This window comes from Arvicola amphibius, chromosome 11 (assembly GCF_903992535.2).
Source record: "Arvicola amphibius chromosome 11, mArvAmp1.2, whole genome shotgun sequence".
Classification (NCBI taxonomy): Eukaryota; Metazoa; Chordata; class Mammalia; order Rodentia; family Cricetidae; genus Arvicola; species Arvicola amphibius.
Genome location: NC_052057.2, coordinates 23609584 through 23630349, shown reverse-complemented (window position 1 = coordinate 23630349; position 20766 = coordinate 23609584). Strand labels below are relative to the sequence as shown.

Below are 20766 nucleotides of genomic sequence, written 5' to 3'. Positions count from 1 at the left end.
AAGAATTGCAATACCTGTTCTTCTTGTATAAAAACCCTTGTTTGAGAGCTGCAAAACACACTCAGATTCACACTGCCTCCGTGTTGGTTTCTGTTTGTCACCGCCACATCCCCAAAAAACTCCATACCTGGCTGGGGTGGTCGGTGGCAAGAATGTAATTATAATTATCTATTCTTTCTAGAATCAAATAGTTGCAGTAGAAACGAGTATGGAAAATAGTTGGCCCAATTTGTCCTCCAGCTGTCTTTATGAACCTGTTTTCAGTGATCAGGATCTGTTGGCTCTGATCCACAAGGCAGGATGCAGGAAGTCATCGGAGGACTCTTGATTTATCACCTGGTGTCCTGAGGGAGTCTGGAATAATCTGAGGAGTTGAGCGCTCTTGACGGAAGAAAGCATCCACAATAAGCTACTGAGTAGCTGTTGCTGTCACTGCTGTCACTGGTCTTTCGACCCCAACGGTCTTTTTCCTGACTACGTGAAGCATTACAATTTCAGTGTGTATGCGTTGATACCTTGAAAATCACCTGCACCCTCCGGCTGACTTCTCTAACTATTGGTAAGTTTGGGAAAGGAGATCAATATCCCTTGAGCATGGTTCACTTAATAAGATTAACAGTTAGCAAATCAGTGAATAAATCCTATGACGAGGCTTAGCATTTATTCAGAAACGAGTGCAGAGGAGCTCATGGTAACATCTTAGAAGAGCAATAAAGCATCACTGAGCACTCCTTCTAGTCAAGTGGACAGAGCCTCTGTCCCGAGTAAAGACTCAACCTTCCTTCTGGCTTCCTTCTGGTAAATCATCCAGCCAAGTCAACACTACCAGGAAGGCAGGTTCACCTTAAGCCGAGCTAAAGACACAGGAGAATGATTGTTCCTCTAGTGCGTTACTGTACTTTTGCTTCCCGGAAATCCTGCCCCTAACACAGCCCCTCCAGGCTACCATGAAGTCGCCATGAGCTTCATTTGGTCTTCTCTGCCCGCTGAGTTCAAACAGAGGAAGTAACTTTTATTTTGTTTTCTGTCTGTCTTTTGAATGCTGGTCAGATCTTGAGTTTGCTGATTCTGATCTGCTGCCTACCTGTCTCTCACTCTAAAGTCACCTGCCTCCCCACCTCTTCTCTCCTTGACATGTGACAAGTCTTCATACTGGAAATCCAAACAACATGAGTTTTGTTTTGTCCTTCATTTCCTTCCTCTGGTTATAAGGGACATCAAATATATATAAAAAAAAAGTTGATGTGTTTACATTAACTTTTAAATTAATCATATCTGGAAATTCCTGTAACTTAAATTCTGTAATTTTCATTGATCACATAAAGATTAAATTGCTGTTTTGTAAGACTTGGATGAAATATAGTATAGGAAATTGTTTTCTTGATGTTGAAAAAAGTGATGTCCCCTCTCTTGCTAATGAATAATTTACTAAAAGATATCTTATTTGTCTTGATTTTGAAAAAAAAATGTGTTGTCATTGCAAAATGGAGACATTATTTTAAATATGAATAGTGGTTAATGAATATTCTCTCATTATTTATATTTGAAAATTAAGTTGCCACATGCTTGGGAGGTAATGAATGTTGGAAAATAAAGCCATTAAGTTGTTTTTTTTTTTTTTTTCCTTTTGGCTTTTCGATCAGTAACATATAATGACAACGGCTAAGATATTCTGTTATCAGCATTTTACCACCATCCACGTCATAACAACAAGGAAACTCTGGTTTCCCGTTTAGAGTGGCCTGGTGCTCGGATGAGGTCGGGGGTCCTGGCTGCGCTGTCGCTCAGCGCCTCCCGTGGGCAAAGCCCTCCTGCTGCCTCACGAGCACTCGGGTCCCCGCCGCCGCCGCGCGCCACACCCGCACCTCCTGTGCGCGCCGCCACTCACTTGAACCCGGCCACCATCGTCGAGCCCGCACCGCGCCTGCGCAGCCCGCCGCGCCTGCGCCCCTCCCTTTGCCGGCGTCTCCAGCGCTGGCGACTAGGAGTCCTGGGTGGAGACGCTGCTCCTTCCGTGGAGGCTGCTGTGCTCCCGGGCACGGGGCGTGAACAGCAGCTCCAGGGAGCCCGGGCGTCCCACGAGAACCTGCTTAGGACCAGGCCTGATGGGGAGGCCGGGTCGGTACGGTCACAGCCGCCGTTGACGCCATCCCCGGGGTCCCACATCCCGGCCATCACGGGCCTGTGCGCACGTGCGTGCGTACACACGCGCGCGCGCGTAATTAACCGGGGAGACTCTAAAACAGCCAGCGGCGCCAGGCACCCTTAGATGACTGCACTGCAGGGCACGGTGTGAGGCTGGCAGCGCTGGCAGTTCGCACAAGAACGGGGCATTGCACTCCGGGACCGACTGTGCAATCCTCGGTGGAGCCGCGCGAGGGCGCTGCGGGTGTCGTCGGGCTCCTGCGGTGGCGGGACGCGGCCGTGTGGTGGCGCTGCGGGCGGCGGCCTTGGGCCAGCAAGGCCTCTCCTGTGGGGCGGGGCTGGACGGGGCGCGGCGTCGCTCGGCGCTTCCGCAATTGTGGAGCTGCGGGATGTCTGCGCTGCTGCTGCAGCTGGCGGGGCTCGGCGTGGCGCTTGCGGCCGCCGTGCTCATTTTGGTGAGACCGTGGTGGAGTTCCGGACTCTGGGCTTCCCCTCCGCACTTCCCACTCGTTTTCGGGTCTCTTGCATCCAGATCCCCTGAAATCCTTGACCCTTTTTTTGCCCCTTTGGACCTTGTCTAATTGACCCGTCTCCACCCAGCTTCTCCGGGTCCCTGCTCCCGGACCCCCGCCTATCCAGCCTATCATCCCTCAGCCTTCATCTTGGGCCTCCAGACGCTGCAATTTGGAGCTTTCTGGTGTGCCATGTGCTGCAGCCAGGAAGAGAGCTGTGGACCCAGCAGATTAGGGTCGGTGGGTGAGCGAGAAACAGGCCCAGACCTCGTCTTGTTTTCGGCTAGGGGTCGTTTTGTCCCAGAATCAAGTACCTTAGCATTTTCTTTGCCATTCTTCTAGAAACGATGCAGACTCTTTCTGGTATGTAAGTAGAAAAGGGCAGATTCGCCAACAACTCTGCCACAGTTTCCAGAGACTGCCACTCATTCAGTAAACGGAGATTTTTGAAAAGCTTCCTTGGTATTGAGACCAGGTGGCTAGACAGTTGGCCAGGAAGGCCTCTGTCGCCTTGCCATGCACGCACATTCATAGTCTAGGAATGCTGTGGCCTGGTGACTTTGTCGCTGTGTGTCTGGGGGAGCCAGGATCCCTTTCTTGCTAAAACGCCTTCTTTAAAGACTTGGAACAAACCTGGATTTTGCCGGCGCAGTTCTGAGTTGAGGCTGCCTTACGTTGTGCCAGTGTCACTGACGTAGATGAGTGTGTGCGCTATTAGATGGCACTGGCTTGAAATAGCAGAGGTGCCCTTTGTTGTTCAGCGTCGTGCGCGTTGCGCTTGGTGTGCAGTGCGCTGTATCTTCAAACACATCGTCCATCTGCCCGCAGTCATTCCTTCTCTCCACCGTCTCCCAGTTTTTTAAAAAATCATTTAAGAACAAATCCAAATAACACTTCAGCTCTAAATCATCTGCATTTATTTCTGTCGGGATCCCTTTTAAAAACCCTGGCTGCAATGAGGTAATTCGACCTGTCTTTAAAACCTAACTAGTCTTTCTGTGGTTCCAATAGCCTGTCCATTTCAGTCCTCTGAGTTTGCCAGTGTGGGTTAACAGGCTGCCTCCCCAGGCATCTCTGTAGGATTTGAGGATTTAATTAAATGCACATGTGAGTTTTTTTTTTTTTAGACGTGTCCCTGGGGGTTTTGTTTGTTTTTATGAAAAGTCCTCAGGTTCCCAGTCACCTGAAACACCTTTTACATCCGGAGGCTCAAGTCTTAAGTTTTTTTTTTAAATATTTATTTATTTATTTAGTATGCAATATTCCAATATTCTGTCTGTGTGTATATGCCTGCAGGCCAGAAGAGGGCATCAGACCTCATTACAGATGGTTGTGAGCCACCATGTGGTTGCTGGGAATTGAACTCAGGACCTTTGGAAGAGCAGGCAATGCTCTTAACCACTGAGCCATCTCTCCAACCCAAGGTTCAAGTCTTTAAGATGCTGAGATCTTTCCCTGGTGTCTTAAAACGATGGCCAGCTTTTATTCTTGTATTTTTACAGACCCCGGTATTTGTACATGTTTCTAGCCACTGCAGTGATTACTCTTTTGATGCTGCCGTCCTTCCTCCCAGGCCTGAGAAGCAAGCACTTCAAGTGGTTCACCTGCCTCTTTCCCTGAAGCTCTCATGAGTACAGATCAGTTCTGCTTTCTGTCTGCTTTGCTGTGTTAACATAAACCTTCCCACCCCAGGTCTGGGTTAATCGTTTTCTTAGGAGCATTGATTGCTTTCTTGAAAAACTCACAACCTAGACAATGAGTGGACGGCCAGACTCTTTTCATTTTTTTATTTCGAGACAGGGTTTCTCTGCAGCTTTTATAGCCTGTCCTGGAGCTAGCTCTTGTAGACCAGGCTGGTCTCGAACTCACAGAGATCCGCCTGCCTCTGCCTCCTGGGATTAAAGGCATGCGTCACCACTGCCCGGCTTCCTTTCATTTTTTAAAGGATTGTATTTTTATGTTTTTTAAGTGTGCATGTGTGTGTGTGTACATGCACATGAATGCAGAATCCAGAGACATTGGGTCCCCGGAGCTGTACTTACAAGCAGTTGGTTGTGAGTCACCACATGGGTGCTGGAAACTGAACTGGGTCCTCTGCAAGAGCAGCCAGTGCTCTTAACTGTTTCAACCCCAGGAGCCTGCAAATCTTATATTACTCCAAAAGATGCTGTTCTCATTTGGAATTTAGAATAAATACCAGAATGCATTCTTAAGCACTATAGTCCCTGCTGTGGCAGTTTGGTCCTTCTGTGGTCAGCCGCATACATGCTCCAGGCAGGATATGGCAGTGGGCTGGACTTCCTGTATTGACTTTTGGGCGTAGAAGAGGCCCTGGGGGATGAGAGGTGGATCAAGGCCTCCTAAAACATTTAGCACATTACTAATGGGGTCAAGGACAGTTGTCAGTTTATAAGGGGCTAATTAAGGCCTGGCTGCCATGTAACAGCATAATCACCTCCAGAGTCAAACCTGAGACTACATATTCTCCCATATAGCAACAAAAATAAATAAATAAACAAATAAACAAACAAATAGATGTAATAAAAAATTTTTTAATTGTGCAAATAGTGATGTTTTAGCAAAGCAAACACTAAAAGAGATTAATGTAACCCATTTTTTACATCTACCTGTAGATATCTGTCATCGCATTTATAACGGCTACAAAAATGCCACCACATCACCAACATGAAGAAGAGAAATTCTTCCTTAATGCCAAAGGCCAGAAGGAAACTTTACCCAGCATCTGGGACTCACCTACCAAACAGTTGTCTGTTGTTGTGCCTTCCTACAATGAAGAGAAACGGTGTAAGTTCTACTTGAGTTCATTCCCTAGTGGGTCCTTTGGGGAGAAAAGAAATCCTGCAGTGTTTGCCCTCAGAGAGGAGGGCACGGTTGGCAGCTGTGACTGGGAAGAGGGGAAGTGAGGTGGCAGGACTGAAGCTTTCTAGAGACGTCCTGTGGTGAGAACAAGGGACATTCTGGGTGAGGATAGACTGAGTGACAACCCTGAGGGTCTTGGTAGATGACAGGCATATCTTCCCTATGTGAATGTAGTATGCTGGGCTTGCTAACTCATTTTCAAAAGCAATCAATAAAATATTTTTCCCCTTCAGTGCCCGTGATGATGGACGAAGCCCTGAACTACCTGGAACAGAGACAGGTACCACTTCTCTTTCAATGTCAAATCCCCGGTTGAAACTGAAGCAGGTCAGCAGTTGTAGACCCCCAGCTAGGGGCACTGTGGGAGGCAGGCCCAGCGTGCAGCATGCTACCTCCAGGAGACAAACCAGGGAGCTGCCATTTCTCCAGTGTCCACTCCCCCTCCTAATTGTCTCTTGCTCGGTGATGTGGATTATGTACCAGTGAATGCGCCAGGCTCACTTCTGTGACATCTATGAGTGTGCAGTATTCATGTACAGAGATCCATTAGGGCCCTTCTAACAGAGTCTGTAGAAGTTTGCTTTTCAAATGAGTGTGTATTCATTATGTGATATGAAATTAGAGCCTTAAAATTTTAAATGATACCTAACCACACAAAAAGGAAATATTGTAGTACAGCCTTTCCTCAGAAATAGTTGCCAATGCTGGGCTTCCTAACATCTCAACATGCATGCAGATGCTCAAATATCCTAGGCAGGCATGCTGCAGGGGCTGTATCCCCAACCCTAAAAGATGTCTTTTTTAAATTCTTGCACTTTTATATTCAGAAGCACAGCTGTTGCTTAAATTACAACTTCGTTAGGACTGAGAAGACGTCTTAGTGGGTAATGGCTCTTGCTGTGCCAGCCTGAGGACCTGTGTTCAGTTCCTGAGAATTCACAGTGGGAGGAGAGGAACAACTGCAAGTTGTCCTCTGACCGCCATGCATGTGCATGCCCACGTGAGTGAGTGTGCACATATATACTATCAAAATAAATTTGAAAGAAAATCGTTTTAAATTGCCGTTTACAGGCTGCCAAGGTGGCTCATAGGGTAAAGACCCCGCAGCCAAGTCTGACCATCTGAGTTTGCCACCTGTGTCTCACATGGTAGAAGAGAGTGGACCCATACAAGTTGTCCTCTGACCTTTGTATATGCAGCAGAGTCATCCCCACACACACATACACATGTATGCACACAAACACAAATGTTAAAACATTTAAAATATGGTTATAACCTTATTAATCTCCATCATAGTTTTTTCAAATTATGATTTGTTATTTTTGCTTCTTGCAGAAGCAGGACCCTGTGTTCACTTATGAGGTGATCGTAGTTGACGATGGCAGTCAGGACCAGACGTCACAGGTGAGTGTGTGTGCTTTAGAACGGCTGGTCGGTGGGAAACTCGGAGCCGTTTAGGACATGCGGCTCATTTCCGCTTGCTGGGGAACCCAGAGCTGTGCTCGCTGCTTCCTGTCCCATGTTCACCTAAGGGCTCATCACTGCAGGGAAGTCACAGAGGCTGGAGTCGGCTGGTCACGTGACATCCACAGCCGGGGGCAGAGAGAAACAAGTGCACCCACACTGCCTGCTTGCTTGCTAACTTTGTGCAGTCACACAGTGTCTGGTGCCACCAAGGGCTGGGCCTTCCACTCTCAGCTAACACTCAAGACAGTCCACCATGGAAATGCCAAAGGCCAAGCTGTCTAAGGAAGTGTGAGCTGCAGTGGTGGAGTCTGTGTGACTTGTGGAATCTGAGTTGTTGCTCATCTTTGTGCTTTATTAATTATGTGTACCCTGACTGACAGGTGGTAAGTGTTTCTGTTTGTGGGGCACAATGTGGGATTTCAGTACATGCATTTGACGTGTTCTGATCTCAGCAGGGTAACTCACATCCTGACATCACTTCTCCAAGCTAACTGTATTCTGACTTCGATGTCATCAACAGGTCGCTTTAAAATACTGCCAGAGATACGGAAGTGACAAAGTACGAGTGATAACGCTGGCTCAGAATCGCGGGAAAGGCGGTGCTGTGCGGGTGGTAATAATTCATTTTTGTTTAAAATATAAGGCATATAGAGAACCTCCTTTTCAGTGTATAATATATCAAATAGCAGGAGTTGAAGTGAAGATATCAAGAACTTTAATAATTACATAGACTTGATGAAGTCTGACTTTCATATGCTGTCTGTAATGTACTAGATGATACAGAAAACGTTTGTGTTTGTGTAGAGTGAGTGTCCTGTTGTCTTTGCTGAGGCCAGAGTGTCCTTGTGTGAGCAAGGACAGCACACTCTCGTGTGTTGCACTTTCCCTTGTGGAGGCACAGCAGAGCCTGGTAGCATGAAGTCAGGTGATGGGAGCACTGTGCAGCAGGAGAGACAGTTGTCCACACAGTGGAGTGAAGGGCAGAGGCTCCTGTGAGGAGATTCAAGGCCCAAGCCACAGCAGGGTGTTTCTGGTCAAGGCCTGTCAGGTAGAAAACAAGTTAAACTGTAGAAAGGACCAAACCCAGTGCATTTGAGAGCAAATCCAGATAACACTCTGAGGTGACTAATGGTTTATATTTCCCCCAAAAAGAAGCCTCGAGCAGGCAGGATGGACTCTCTTTAGCTCTCCCAGTTGTCAACAGAGGCCCTGGCTCTCACCTTTACTTCCTTTTCCTCATGAACACAAAATGGCTCCTAGGGCATTCTGTCACCTGGACATGTATTCATTCATTCATTTACTTGTTTGTTTATTTATTCATTTTTGTTGTTTAAAATAAAACATTAAACCTAGGGAAATGGCTCAGCAGTTAAGAGCACTGACTGTTGTTGCAGAGGACTCGGGTGTGGTCCCAGGTCCTCACACAGTGGTTTACAGCCACCTGTGTCCCCTTCCGGCCTCTGCACGCACTGTCTGTGTTCTGTGCATATGCAGTGCTGCAGGAAAAACACTCACACACATAAAATTAAATTCAATCAGTAGCACGTGTGGAGGAAAATAATATGTTTCATTAGACGTTTTCATACATGAAGATGATGTAAATTAATCACAGTCACCCCACAGCGTCCCCGCTTGGCCTCCTCACAGTGTTCCCTGTGTGTCTTTAGACTTAACCCAGAGTCAGACTTGAGAAGAGTCATCCGTCCTCACCCAGTGTCGTGCTGTCTAGGGTTAGATTATTCACACAGTGGTGCTGACAACAGAAAGGGGGGTACACGGCAGATGCCCGCAGTCAGTGGAGGTGAGTCTGAGGGAGACGGAGGCGTGCTGAGGAGGGCAGCCCCAGCACAGGGGCGGTGACGAGAGTCGTGTCTGCCGTCAGCATGGGTGCTGACAAGGGCCGCGTCACTCGGGCACACCGCAGAAAGTGTTTTCCTTGTAAATGTGTGCACGGGTAGTCACGGTTTGTACCAATGGCCAACCTGATTTATCTACCAAGTGTCAGTTGCCCCAGCAGACAGTAAAACGTTAGTGACACCACCTTTGCCCTGTTCAGGCACTAATTTAAAATACGTATGGCACCATAATTAAGAAAAGTCACTTTCACCGTGCCCTTCTCAAGAATATGAGGCTTCAGAGTGGAAATCCTCCTGCTTCCTCCTCCTGAGTGGGGATTACAGATGCACTCAGAGCATGTGTGTTATTTCTGTTTGGGGACAATTCTTTCCGTGTTGCACGAGTTGCCTTGAGTCATGCGATACTGACCCCCTAACATGGGCACATAGATGTGTGAGGTGTGTCCTGCTTTCTGTGTCTGTGCTGAGGACTCCTTCCCTCCTCCAAGTTGACTGCATTCAGACTGATGGTTCCAGGGTGTTAGGGGAGGAGTGTGAAACATTCGCAACAGTGAAATGGGCAAGAGATACATGTGGTCCGTCCTGGCTGCATAGCTATGAACTTTGGCCTCCTCCTGCCATGTTATACCCAATACTCCACTCAGAATGAGCTGAGATGCCATGGAGTTTGAACTTGGTTCTAAGCAACTTTCTTTCTCCTGGAATTTGTGAATTCAGGGTGTGTTTAGTTCTCGAGGAGAGAAGATCCTCATGGCAGATGCTGATGGAGCCACAAAGTTTCCAGATGTTGAAAAACTAGAAAAGGGGCTGAGTGATCTCCGGCCGTGGCCTGTGAGTATAAGAATTCACTGCATGGGAAGGTCAGACACACAGGGCTCAAAAGTGAAGTCAGAATTTACCTACAGTTCAACTTTATTTTTGTTTAGAGACAGGGTCTCACTATGAGACCAGGCTGGCCTTGAACTCACAGAGATTCACCTCTGTCTGCCTCACAAGTGCTGGGATTAAAGGTGTGTGCCACCACATCAAACAGAACCCTAATAAGTATGACTAGCTGTCTCCAGGCTGTGCATATGCTTCACCCCTCAATAGACTTTACAAATACTAGTATTGTTTTTTCAAAGTGTTCCTACAGGTGATACGTTTACATTGAAGATGAATGCATTCATATGCGATTCTTAAATATTAAAGAAAATTACGGTGTTGCTTTTACCGCAGGATCAAATGGCCATCGCCTGTGGGTCTCGAGCTCATTTGGAGAAAGAATCAATTGCTCAGGTGAGGCTTTCCCAAGCTGCTGTTGATAGGAGCTTGTTAACCTTTAACCCCATTTTACACACACAAGCACATCTGATAAGAAATGGGTTCCTGTGTTTTCTCTCAAAAAATCGCTTTCCTTCAACCTCACTGGAATTCATGCGATGGGCGAGGCTCTACCTCAGGATATAAGCACTCTTAGGATTGTGTCTAAGATACAGAGGGCGTCATTCAGACAAGGCAGACTTTTCTAAACAAATTTCTTTTTTAAATTGTGTGTGGGGGGGGAGGGGGTATACAAAATATTCTAAAGTGTGAAAAAACGTACAAACTCTGAAATTTTCCTAGTCCCAAGCTTTAATGGTAAGTTCTATACCAAGTATGTTTGAGTATGTTTTGTTCAGAGTTTAAATGTTTCTTGTTTCATGTCTGTAGACAAATCATTTCACTGACAATTGTCAGGCTCATGCCAGTTCCTTTTACATCTCACCGAAGACTGTAGGTACAGGCTGCTCTTTTGTAGATCACACCTAAAAAGCTAGAGCAACTCAAAGGCTAGGAATTTCAGTGAGGAGGGTGTGTGTGTGTGTGTGTGTGTGTGTGTGTGTGTGTGTTGGAAGTCATAGTCAGGGTTTTCCACTTAAAAATGGAGATCCTGGGTGTCAAGTCCAGTAGCCACCGTGTTTGCAGGGGTACATCACCGAGAGAAAAGAGCCAGTGCCAGTCTGTGGCCTGGGGAGGACTTATAGCACGTAAGAGGAGGCTAGCCCATCGTTCTGAGTCAGCCTCAGGATGAGACCCTGGCCTGCTTTTTCCGCAGGTCACAGGTTGCTTTTGTGCACATTAATTCTGGAACTATTAAAATAAAATGTCTTCCCTCCAAGATTCTGTAATTTGGCAGGAGAGTTTAAACTCCCCCAGGACACAGGCAGCAGGGTTGCAGATGTTTATGGGCAAGGCAGCAGAATTCTCTGGCGAGCAGAGAGACAGCTCCTGAAGCTGGAAGGGGACTCGAACATGAATTTACCTTGACACTCTTTTTTTTTTTTTTTTTTTCAGAAATAAACTTTTATAAGATACTTACATTTTTATTTTATGTACGTGACCATTCTGCTGTGTGCTGTGTGTCTATGTACTGCATGCATGACTGGCTCTGACAAAGGAGGACACTAGATTCCTAAAGCTGGAGTTACAGAGATGTCTGTGAGCCACACACAGTGTGGTGCTGGGAACTGAACCCAAGACTGCTGCAAAAACAGCCAGTGCTCTTAACCACTGAGCCTTCTCTCTGGCTCCAAAATAATTGATTTTTAATATCTATTTAATATTTTATGTCCCATACAGTTCTCATTAGTGTTTGAAAATGTTAATCTGTTAAGCATGGAGACTATCACTATCCTAGACATTTATTACAGAAAGCTGAGAGAGAGGCAAGTTGAACTTGATTGACATCTTTATACTTGGGAGAAAGAAAGGAAAAAGAATGTGTCCGGGAGGGGTAGCACCTCGCTGAGGTAGTGAGGTCCCAAATTCAGCAAAGGGGATGTGACTGTGTCCCAGGAGGACACTGACCCCAGCCAGCGGACTGACTGCAGACTCTCATGAGCGTGTGGAGTTTGCTTTGTGTGGCCTGAGCATGACGCTGAGAACACAGCAGAATCATCTCCACAAACACAGCAAGAGTTGCTTTGCAGATGAAAACAGGTTGACATTAATTTAAAGAAATCTTTTAAAACTACGAAGCTTGAGGCTAGAGTTGGCTCAGTGGTCACAAGCACTGGATTTAGTTCCCAGCCCCCACCTAGTGGCTGACAACCATCTACTGCTCCTGTTTCAGGAGATCCAGCGCATTTTTCTGGAACTGTATGTGTGTATGTGGTACAGACATAGTTGCAGAAAAGCACTTATACATATAAAATTAATTTTTTTTTTTAAATATGAAGCACTACAGGCCAGGGCTAATCTGTTTGGTGAAGGAAAATAAAGAATGATTAATGAAGACTCAGGAGCCACTGGCATCATCAGGGAGGAGAGAGGTGGCCTCTGCATGCTGCTGGGCTGTGTGTTTTGGGTTAACCCTTTGTTTCCTGCAGTACTGAGGCTCAAAGCCAGGGCTTGTGTGCTCTAGGCCAGTGCTTCACCACTGAGTTGCATCCTCAGCCCTTTGGTTTTATTTTTAAAGATGTAAATTCTCTTGACTTAGAACTTGTGTTCATGAACCCTGGCACAGTGGGGCTCCCAGCACTCTGGAGGCTGATTAGGACTCTCCCAGGTCTACATATTTATTGTGACTTATTTTGTATCCATTTCTTCACCTCTCAACCTAGTGGTTGATTCAGGGCTTCTGGCCCTTCATGCAGAGAGAACAGCCTGATCCACTCACACTGTCAAGTTGAGGGCCTGCTGCATTGCTGCTCGTGACTGCCACCTAGTGGGACTGCTGTCCAGATCATTAGCTACTTCTGCCTTAGGAAAAGCTGTTTCCAGGAGGCGAGGCATCTAGTTGAGGAGTGACAGCATGGCCTTCTATTTCTCCTCCTACACCACACATAACATAAGCCATGGGGACCAGTCCGAGCACAGTGGAAAAAAATCATCAAAGAATTAGGGCACCAAATAGCAGCACCTGGATGCTGCTTTTCTGTGTTTTACCGCATCCTCGGTATCATCCCATCTGTTGCTGCTTCCCCAGAAGGCAGGCCTAGCACAGATAGAACTCTCTAGTTTCTTTGTGGGTGCCTTTGGAGTTTATCATTTAGAAGCATTCAGGAGTGGAATCCTTTGGCATTTGTTTGATGCCTCTAGTTTTTACAGAAATTACCAGTAAGCTTTATATTTCTCTTGTCTTCCTGCACTTTATATACCTTGGGGATACTGTTATTAATTCTGAGACAGTGTTTTTCCTAATACTAAATATCCATTTCAGAAATTACAGACTCTTTCTTTTTTTTTTTTTTTTCTTTTTTTCTTTTTCTCTCCTCTGTGTAACAGTCCTAGCTGTCCTGGAACTCGCCCTGTAGACCAAACTGGCCTCAAACTCAAAGAGATCCTCCTGCTTCTGCCTCCTGAGTGCTGGGATTAAAGGCATGTGCCACCACTGCCCAGTTTAAACTCTATTTCTTTGTTAACTTCATCTACTGAAGTCTGTCTTATAATACATTTTAGGTATCTTCTAAGTTTTAAGTTTAAAAAATTAAAGCAATATTTTCTTTGTGGTTTATCTAGATTATTTTGCTTTTTTTCTTTATTTTTATTCTATATGTATGTATGTTTTGCTTTCGTGTATATGAACCATACATGTGAAGTAACTTTGGAGGCCAGAAGAGGGCATCAGAGGCCCTGGAACGGCTGGAAACTGAGCCCAGGTCTTGCTCAAGAGTAGCCAGTGCTCTTGCCTGCTGAGTCATCTCTGTCCCTATTACACTTTCGCATGTGTTAGAAATCAGATCAATTAGGCTGGCCATCAGTGGCACACACTTTTAATCCTACACTCAGAAGGCAGAGGCAGTTTGAAGCCAGCTTGGACTACAGAGAGAGTTCTAGGACAGCCAGAGCTACATAGAGAAAAGCTGTCTCAAAAAACAAACAAACACATTAAACTTTTCTTGTGAATACCTCACCTTCTGCTTTTTAATAAACAGCTGCATTCTAAAATATGACAAAGCCCTGTTACCACCAAGCAAAACATGGGAATGTTTTCCCGTGCTCACGCAAAGCACATTGAAAACTGTTCAAGCAGAAGTTTGCGTGTGTGATTTCCACCTTGAATTTTCATTTTCCCATCTTTCGGTTTCTGTTTGTCACTTTCCTTAGTATAATTGCCCTTTAAGGAGATTAGTCAGTCTTCCGGTACTTACTGGAAGTATTTTATGTGGAAGACACTGAGCAGGCAGATGTGAGCTTCGCAAAGTGTGTTAAGATGAGATTTCCCCGCCCCCACCTGCTTAGAGAGGTAAGAGCCACTGCATCAGAGCATGATTGGTGACCGAGGAGGAGGACTTCACATGTTTTATAGACGGGGCCTTTGATATCCCTTCCCGCCCAGTCACAGTGGAGCTGGCTTGAGAGGAAAGCTGTTGGCCTTCCGTATGGAACCATTGCTGAGTTCCTGTTGCTCTCTGGCCAAGCACATGGCTCACAGCGTTAACATAATTCTGTTTTGCTCTCCTACTAACTCTGTAAAGTGGACGCCATTCCGCTCTAATTTACTCAAGGCCAGCTTTCTCTCAGCCTCGGAGGCAGGGCTCAACTCTGCTCAGAGGACACCTTTCTTTTGTATTTGTTCTTACACTCATGGTTAAAAACAAAAGCAGATAGGTCAGTGCAGAGCTGGCCCCTTGGGTCCTGAACTTCTGCTCTTACCCAGGAAACAGTGACTTCTCCCATGATGCTGTGCTCTTGAAGCAGCACCCTGCTCACAAGGCCTCCAACCCCTGCTGTCCAGACTGGAGGGCCCCCCACCCCTGTGCACGTATTTGGTTTTCAGTGTCTCCCAGAATGAAAAAATGATTTCTCTTTTGCCCTTGTTTTAGCGTTCTTACTTCCGTACTCTGCTTATGTATGGATTCCATTTCCTGGTGTGGTTCCTTTGTGTCAAAGGAATCAGGGACACGCAGTGCGGGTTCAAATTACTGACCCGAGAAGCAGCAGCCCGGACCTTCTCATCTCTGCACATTGAACGATGGTAGGTTTCTGACTGGACTGTCATGCTTGCCTTCCTATCTGGCATCCAGGTGATAGGATACAGCCCTGCTGTCTCATCTGGATATGTTGAGTATCCAGATGGAGCCAGATTGACACGCGTGTTATATGCTCACCTAACCCCGGTAGTGTCAGCTGTGTGGCTGGAATTCACCCTTAGGCCTCCCTCTGCCCCTCGTGCTCCTTTCCAGTTGATGGGTCTCTCTCCGCAGCCTGGCTCTTTGCTGAGCTCTCTCCTGCCATCTTCAACGTAGCCTTTTTCACTTCTTTTCTCTCACGTGTTCATCCTTTCCTTGTCTCATCTGCCTTCAAACCCCATCCATTGACCCTGTCTGTCCAGCCCTGTTTGCTCCGTCCACAGCCTTTTATTGAAAGAGTGCCCTATGTTTGCTGCCTTCATCTCTCCCATCTTGTCCCTCCTACCTTACATACTTGTCATTCCTGTCTTATGAACTAGCCCTGACATTGATTCAGCCCCTGCATGTGTCCAGCCATGGCCACAGCCTGTTTCTCTCCACCTCCACCACCTCGCAGCCCAAGGGATCTTTGTAATCACACTCACACTTCCGCCTCGAATCCTGCAGTGGCTTCCCGTGACCTTTGGAGGAATCGCAAAGCTGCCCCGTCTGTGTCCCGTCTGTCCCAGCCATGCGCTTTTAGAGTCACCACACCTGTTCAGCTCCCTGGGGTCATTGCTTCAGTCTGATTTCTCTGCTCCAAGCACAGGCTTTTGAGGGGCTGCGAATGTCACTTAGTTGGAAGAGTACTTGCATGCATGAGGCCCTGGGCTCCATCTCCAGCTCCAGCAAGGAAGAAAGTTCTAGAAGGGAAGGAATCCCTCCTGACTTGACTCATTAATCTCCTCTGCTACAAAGAGTGTTTGGCATTTTCATTGCCCGGGGGTACTGCTGAAAGCATCCTTGCTTGAAGGTTCTCTGTAACTTGTTCCTGATGGGTAGCCATGATTATCTAAGATATGCCCATGTTTGATGTCTCTACCACGTTTGTGGATCTGTTTCTGAAGACCGGTCATCCTCCCTAGAAATAGGTTTCAGATATACTCCCAAAAATTCTCTTAAACTAGAGTCAAAATTTAAATTATCGTGTGTGTGTGTGTGTGTGTGTGTGTGTGTGTGTGTTTAAAGTCTTTAATTTCCTCCACTAAAATGGGTGGAGTGTAAAGTAGGTGGGCTTCGGGTCCAGGTGTCTGCTTTTTGCTCCGTGGTCAGCATCCCATGCTAATCATTCTCGGTTCTCAGAGGCTTACCCAGCATTCCCAGCCCCTACCCCGGCTGCAGTTTTGCTTTCTTGATGAAATTAGTGCATCTGAAGATGTGCTTCTGTGTCAAAGGAAGGACCCAAGCTAGACACGGCTGCAGTCGTGCATTGGGACAGAGTAACTCTGGGTGTGCCTGTCGCCACAGCCTTCCAGACTAGGGAGGCTTCAGTAGCTGCCAGGACCTACTCTATCCAAGACAGCCAGGGCCGAGAGGACAACATGGAGACGCAGCTCCAAGTGACCAGAGCGGTCCTTTCAGGAGCCTGGCAGTTCTGTATCGCTAGCTGGGGAAGGCTGAGAGAGAAAGCATCCTTTTTGCAAACTCCTAGGATTAAAGTGTGTCTGCTGAGCACACAAGGCAGACTTCATCTGAGGGTTTCTGAGCTGTGGCTGAGGTTCAGCATTTCTCATTGAAATGTTACATATCTTGTTCTCCTTGAAGCTTTCAATCCACTTGGTGTCCACTTATTTGGCCCTCTGTGGGCCTGGCCTTCAGTTTTATGTAGAAGTTTCACATCTGCCTTGCTAGACATCTGATTGATGCCCCCACTTGTCCTTTCTAAAATAAACAGTGTATTTTCTGTTTCAGGGCATTTGATGTAGAACTGCTGTACATAGCACAATTTCTTAAAATTCCAATAGCGGAAGTCGCCGTCAACTGGACTGAAATTGAGGGTGAGTGGACTGTTTATTACAGCTGGTCCTTAGCTTGCCCGTGCGGCTGTCTGAGAGAGTCTGCGGCACCCTCGACCCTGTCCTCCACCAGGGCCTCCCACCCCTCCACAGAGCTCTCTGAGTCCCATCAAATTTCTTTCTGCTGCTTTTCCAGACTCTCTGGAGTCTTTGGTGGGCTTTCTCCTGGCCCAGGTTCCCAGTAGACAAGGTCCTGGTGCTCAGGTGTTACTAGCTGGGCACTACAGACCCCTGTGAGGAGCTAAGGAGGGACCATGAGTGTCATAGCCATCCGGAACCCCGTGACCTTGCTTAAAGTGTGGTTTCATTGCATTGCCTCGGCTTATCGTGAACTCACAGACTCAGGCTGTCCTCATCCCAGCCTCCACAGGGTTAAATGTAACTACACATAATCCCCAGTGTAAAGGCCTCTTAAATTCAACCTCGTGAAATCTTTATAAACGTGTGTCAGGCTCCTTCCCAACAGGCTGTCTGTGTGCAGGGTGAGCTCTCACTGTCTCCCGCATTTACCTTGGGACAAACCCAAACTCTTCACTGTGTGGGGCAGTGGTGTGACCAGCTGAAGTCCTCTGCAGTCTCCGCTCCTGTGCACATGGCCTCCAACCCCCCTCTGGGAGTCCTGATGCATGTGTCCTGCCTGAGTTCGGGTGTCTCTGGCTTCTACAAACTACAGTGTGTTTATAGAAACTTAGAAAATCCATACCATTATTCTAGAGTCAGAGAAGACAACCTTGTGGGCACTTTGAAGGGGCTGGGGGTTAAAATCATTTTCAGGTGTGTGCTGTTGGCTTCTCTGCATCTCAGAGGTAGTTGTGTTAGAGTTCCTCCTAGTTTGTCCCCAGTTAACAATAGAGAATGTCTCCAGAACGTGTTAGTGGCCATGTTTCCAGAAGAAAGCTGTTTGTGCTCAGGGTGGAAGGAGGGTCTGCTTTGGGGGTGGAGCTTATTAGAAGGAATGAGCACTGAGCCTTCCTCCTGGTAGATGTTCACCGACTGGCAGGTACCCCAGCAGTGTCCTTAGGGACCAGATGTCCAGTTAGACTGCTGTTCCGCTGTAGCCGGAGGCAGAGCGGTAGGCAGCTGCCGTCTGGACACAGGCGTCACCGTCACTGTTGAGTCTAGGCATTGCTGCTGTGGAGGTGCGCACCTGGCGTCACTGTTGAGTCTAGGCATTGCTGCTGTGGAGGTGCTCACCTGGCGTCACTGTTGAGTCTAGGCATTGCTGCTGTGGAGGTGCGCACCTGGGGTCACTGTTGAGTCTAGGCATTGCTGCTGTGAAGGTGTGCACCTGGGGTCCCGGCCTCAGGTGGGTGAGGCAAGGCTAGGTCACAGGTTCAGAGCCAGGTTGGACTACTAGTGAGTCCAAGACTTGCCTTAGCTGAGCTTCTCTAGGGGGGGGGGGAAGGAGGGAGGGAGGAAGGGAGGGAAGGAGAGAGAGAGAGAGAGAGAGAGAGAGAGAGAGAGAGAGAGAGATTTGTAGGCCTTCTGTGTGTGTGTTTATAGCGTTCTGTGAAATTATTACCTTTTGTGAACTGCTACCCAGTTCCTAGTACTCTCTCCATGCACAAACCCTTCTCCTCTTGGCGTCTGAAGCATTCACACTTGAGAGTCACCCGAGTTTCCTTGTGCTGAGACTTAGCTTTGTTTTGGGAGGAGAGTCACTTCAACTTTATAATTTAAAAAAGGATTTAAATAAAATTAAGATGCTAGGTGCTCTCAAAGGTCACTAACTACCCCCCTCCGTGTGTGCACGCGCGCGTGAGTGTTTGTGTGTGTACACACGTGCCCAAGGATTCACACATGTAGAAAAGGGTTCTCTACCTCCCAGCCCCAGCCACTTTTAGGATACAGCTTTAAACTGCTGCACATTTCTTGCAGTTTAATTGATTCTTAATTGCAGGTTCTAAGTTAGTTCCATTTTGGAGCTGGCTCCAAATGGGCAGAGATCTGCTCTTCATCCGACTGCGATATCTGCTGGGTGCCTGGAAGCTCGAGCGAACGAGGAAAATGAGCTAGTTTGCTGCCAGGACTGGCCTGCACTTTTGCCTACGGTGTCATGCAATTTCACTTGAGATCAGGATTTTTCAGTGAAGCTGTGATGGACCCATCCTCACTATCTGCAAACCATGAGATGTCTTTGGGGACAAATAAATTTTTATGTATTTGTGTCATAAGTTAGATTTTCTTTTATTTCGTAGTCTTTATTTTGACTCCTGTCATTAAGGTTCTGAGATGGATACTTTGAAACGGAAGACAAGAAATGTCTTAAAGGTGCCTGTCCAGTTTTTACAGTCACGACTAAATCATACTCTGTAACAGTCACTTAAAGATGAAGTTGGCTATAAGTTCAAATGCAGGATTACCTGTGTCACAGTGACATTATTTAATACTAGGAATAATAGGAAATTGCCACCATGGTGTGAATATGTCCCTGTGCTGAAAGTAGCTACTTCCTTGTTCATTTGTCTCCCTAACTTTGCCTGTATTGTGCTGTGCCATCTCTCACCCCCATAACCTTCCCCCCTGGGATTTGTGTGGAAATTCTGTTTGCTTCTCATCCTTTATATGTCATCGCTGGCTTCAAATATTCTTGGACAATCCAGGCAATCCTAAACTGTATCTCAACCCCTGGAAGTCCTTTATCAAAAATGTTTTTAAATAATGATAAAATATTTACTTAATTCCAGAATTAAGATATTGAAGAGGCCAATGCAATTAAAAAAAAGAATCTCCAACAACAACAACAAAACAAAATTAAATCATTTCTGACATCATAGAGAATCTAAGTATAATAAAAGTTGTGATAGTTTCTATTTGAAATACATACAGAACACACATGTATTTGTGTCTTGGGCCCCAGCATCTGACTGACTGACTGGAAGAATGGAACATTTAGGAGGTAGCACTTAGAACAAGTTAGGGCGCTGGGGGTGTACCCTTAAAGAGGATAATGAGAGCTGTGTGTATGTGTAGCTCCATATTTAACTCCATAAATACAGAAACATCCAAACTAAAAATGTAGAATATAATCTGAGGCACCATGAGAAAAGGGCAATTTGATACACAGAACCTGCTAACCTAATGGGCTGGAATAACCCTGTCTCAAGCAAGGTGGGAAGATGGAGGGCACCTGAGATTGTCTGGGTGAGCCTACCCTACCCGACAAAGATGAAAAATAAGAAGTCTTATTCTGTACGTAGCTTTCTCTGGCATTGCCCTGGAAGGAGTGTCTGACTGGTCACAGCCACAATTGGGTTCACACTTGGCACCCTCAGCCTTCTCTCTGGCCATTGGCCTTCTCTCTGCGGCTCGTTGTATATGATGTGGAGGCTTTGAGAGCTCACATCCAGCGGTCAGAGGAAAACTCTCCAGTGGGTTCTAGGGATGAAACTCAGGCATCAATTCTGTACAGCAAGGACTTTTCCCAGCTGAGCCATCTTTCAAAAAGTTCTAGATGTTAGCTTTTGTAAACATACCCCAGTTCTCACAGGACAGCAGCCTGAGGCTGCCCTGCTCCCTGTAGAAGGGACGTGAGTGTACACACCCCTCATGTCACACGTGAGCCAGTGAGGACACACGTGCCTCCCCTGCCTGATAGGGGAACATCTGGTGTCACGTCTCGTCCCCGTGAACTCCAGAAGGACCATGAGAGGCAGAGGCGTGTGCCTTGGCTCTCTACTCCGGCTGACAGAAGTTTGAATTGCATGTCAGTCACTTTGTGTCCCAGGATCCTCAGCTGTAAGACAGAAATGATAATCTCACCGTGTGAGATATGAGAGGGGACATAGAGGTGCCTGCGCAGCACTCACCAAGTTCCGTGTCAGGGAACTGTCACGGTAAGCCCTCATCTACCCTTATTGCTGAATCAAAACCATCTGCCCTTTCTTCGGCACAGTCCCTTCCTGTTTATCAGCAGTGACCTCCCATGCCGCATTCTTTTTCTTACGGATGCAGCCAGTTTAACAGTTAAGGTTTC

At 46.8% G+C, this 20766-nt stretch overlaps 1 protein-coding gene across 2 annotated transcripts; it reads left to right on the top strand.

The window, feature by feature from the left end:
- Positions 1-2239: 2239 nt before the first annotated feature.
- Positions 2240-18968, top strand: Alg5 (ALG5 dolichyl-phosphate beta-glucosyltransferase). 2 transcript variants are annotated; one of them, XM_038347691.2, is made up of 10 exons: positions 2240-2600; positions 5291-5462; positions 5771-5817; positions 6873-6941; positions 7525-7617; positions 9578-9691; positions 10079-10138; positions 14650-14801; positions 16687-16772; positions 18691-18968. In XM_038347691.2, exons 1-10 carry the CDS (start codon positions 2535-2537, stop codon positions 18804-18806), a joined length of 975 nt encoding a protein of 324 aa, XP_038203619.1. In that variant the 5' UTR covers positions 2240-2534; the 3' UTR covers positions 18807-18968. The 2 variants fall into 2 exon arrangements, with proteins under 2 accessions (XP_038203619.1, XP_038203620.1); XM_038347692.1 differs by lacking the exon at positions 2240-2600 and having other exon boundaries at positions 5325-5460.
- The last annotated feature ends 1798 nt before the right edge of the window (positions 18969-20766 follow it).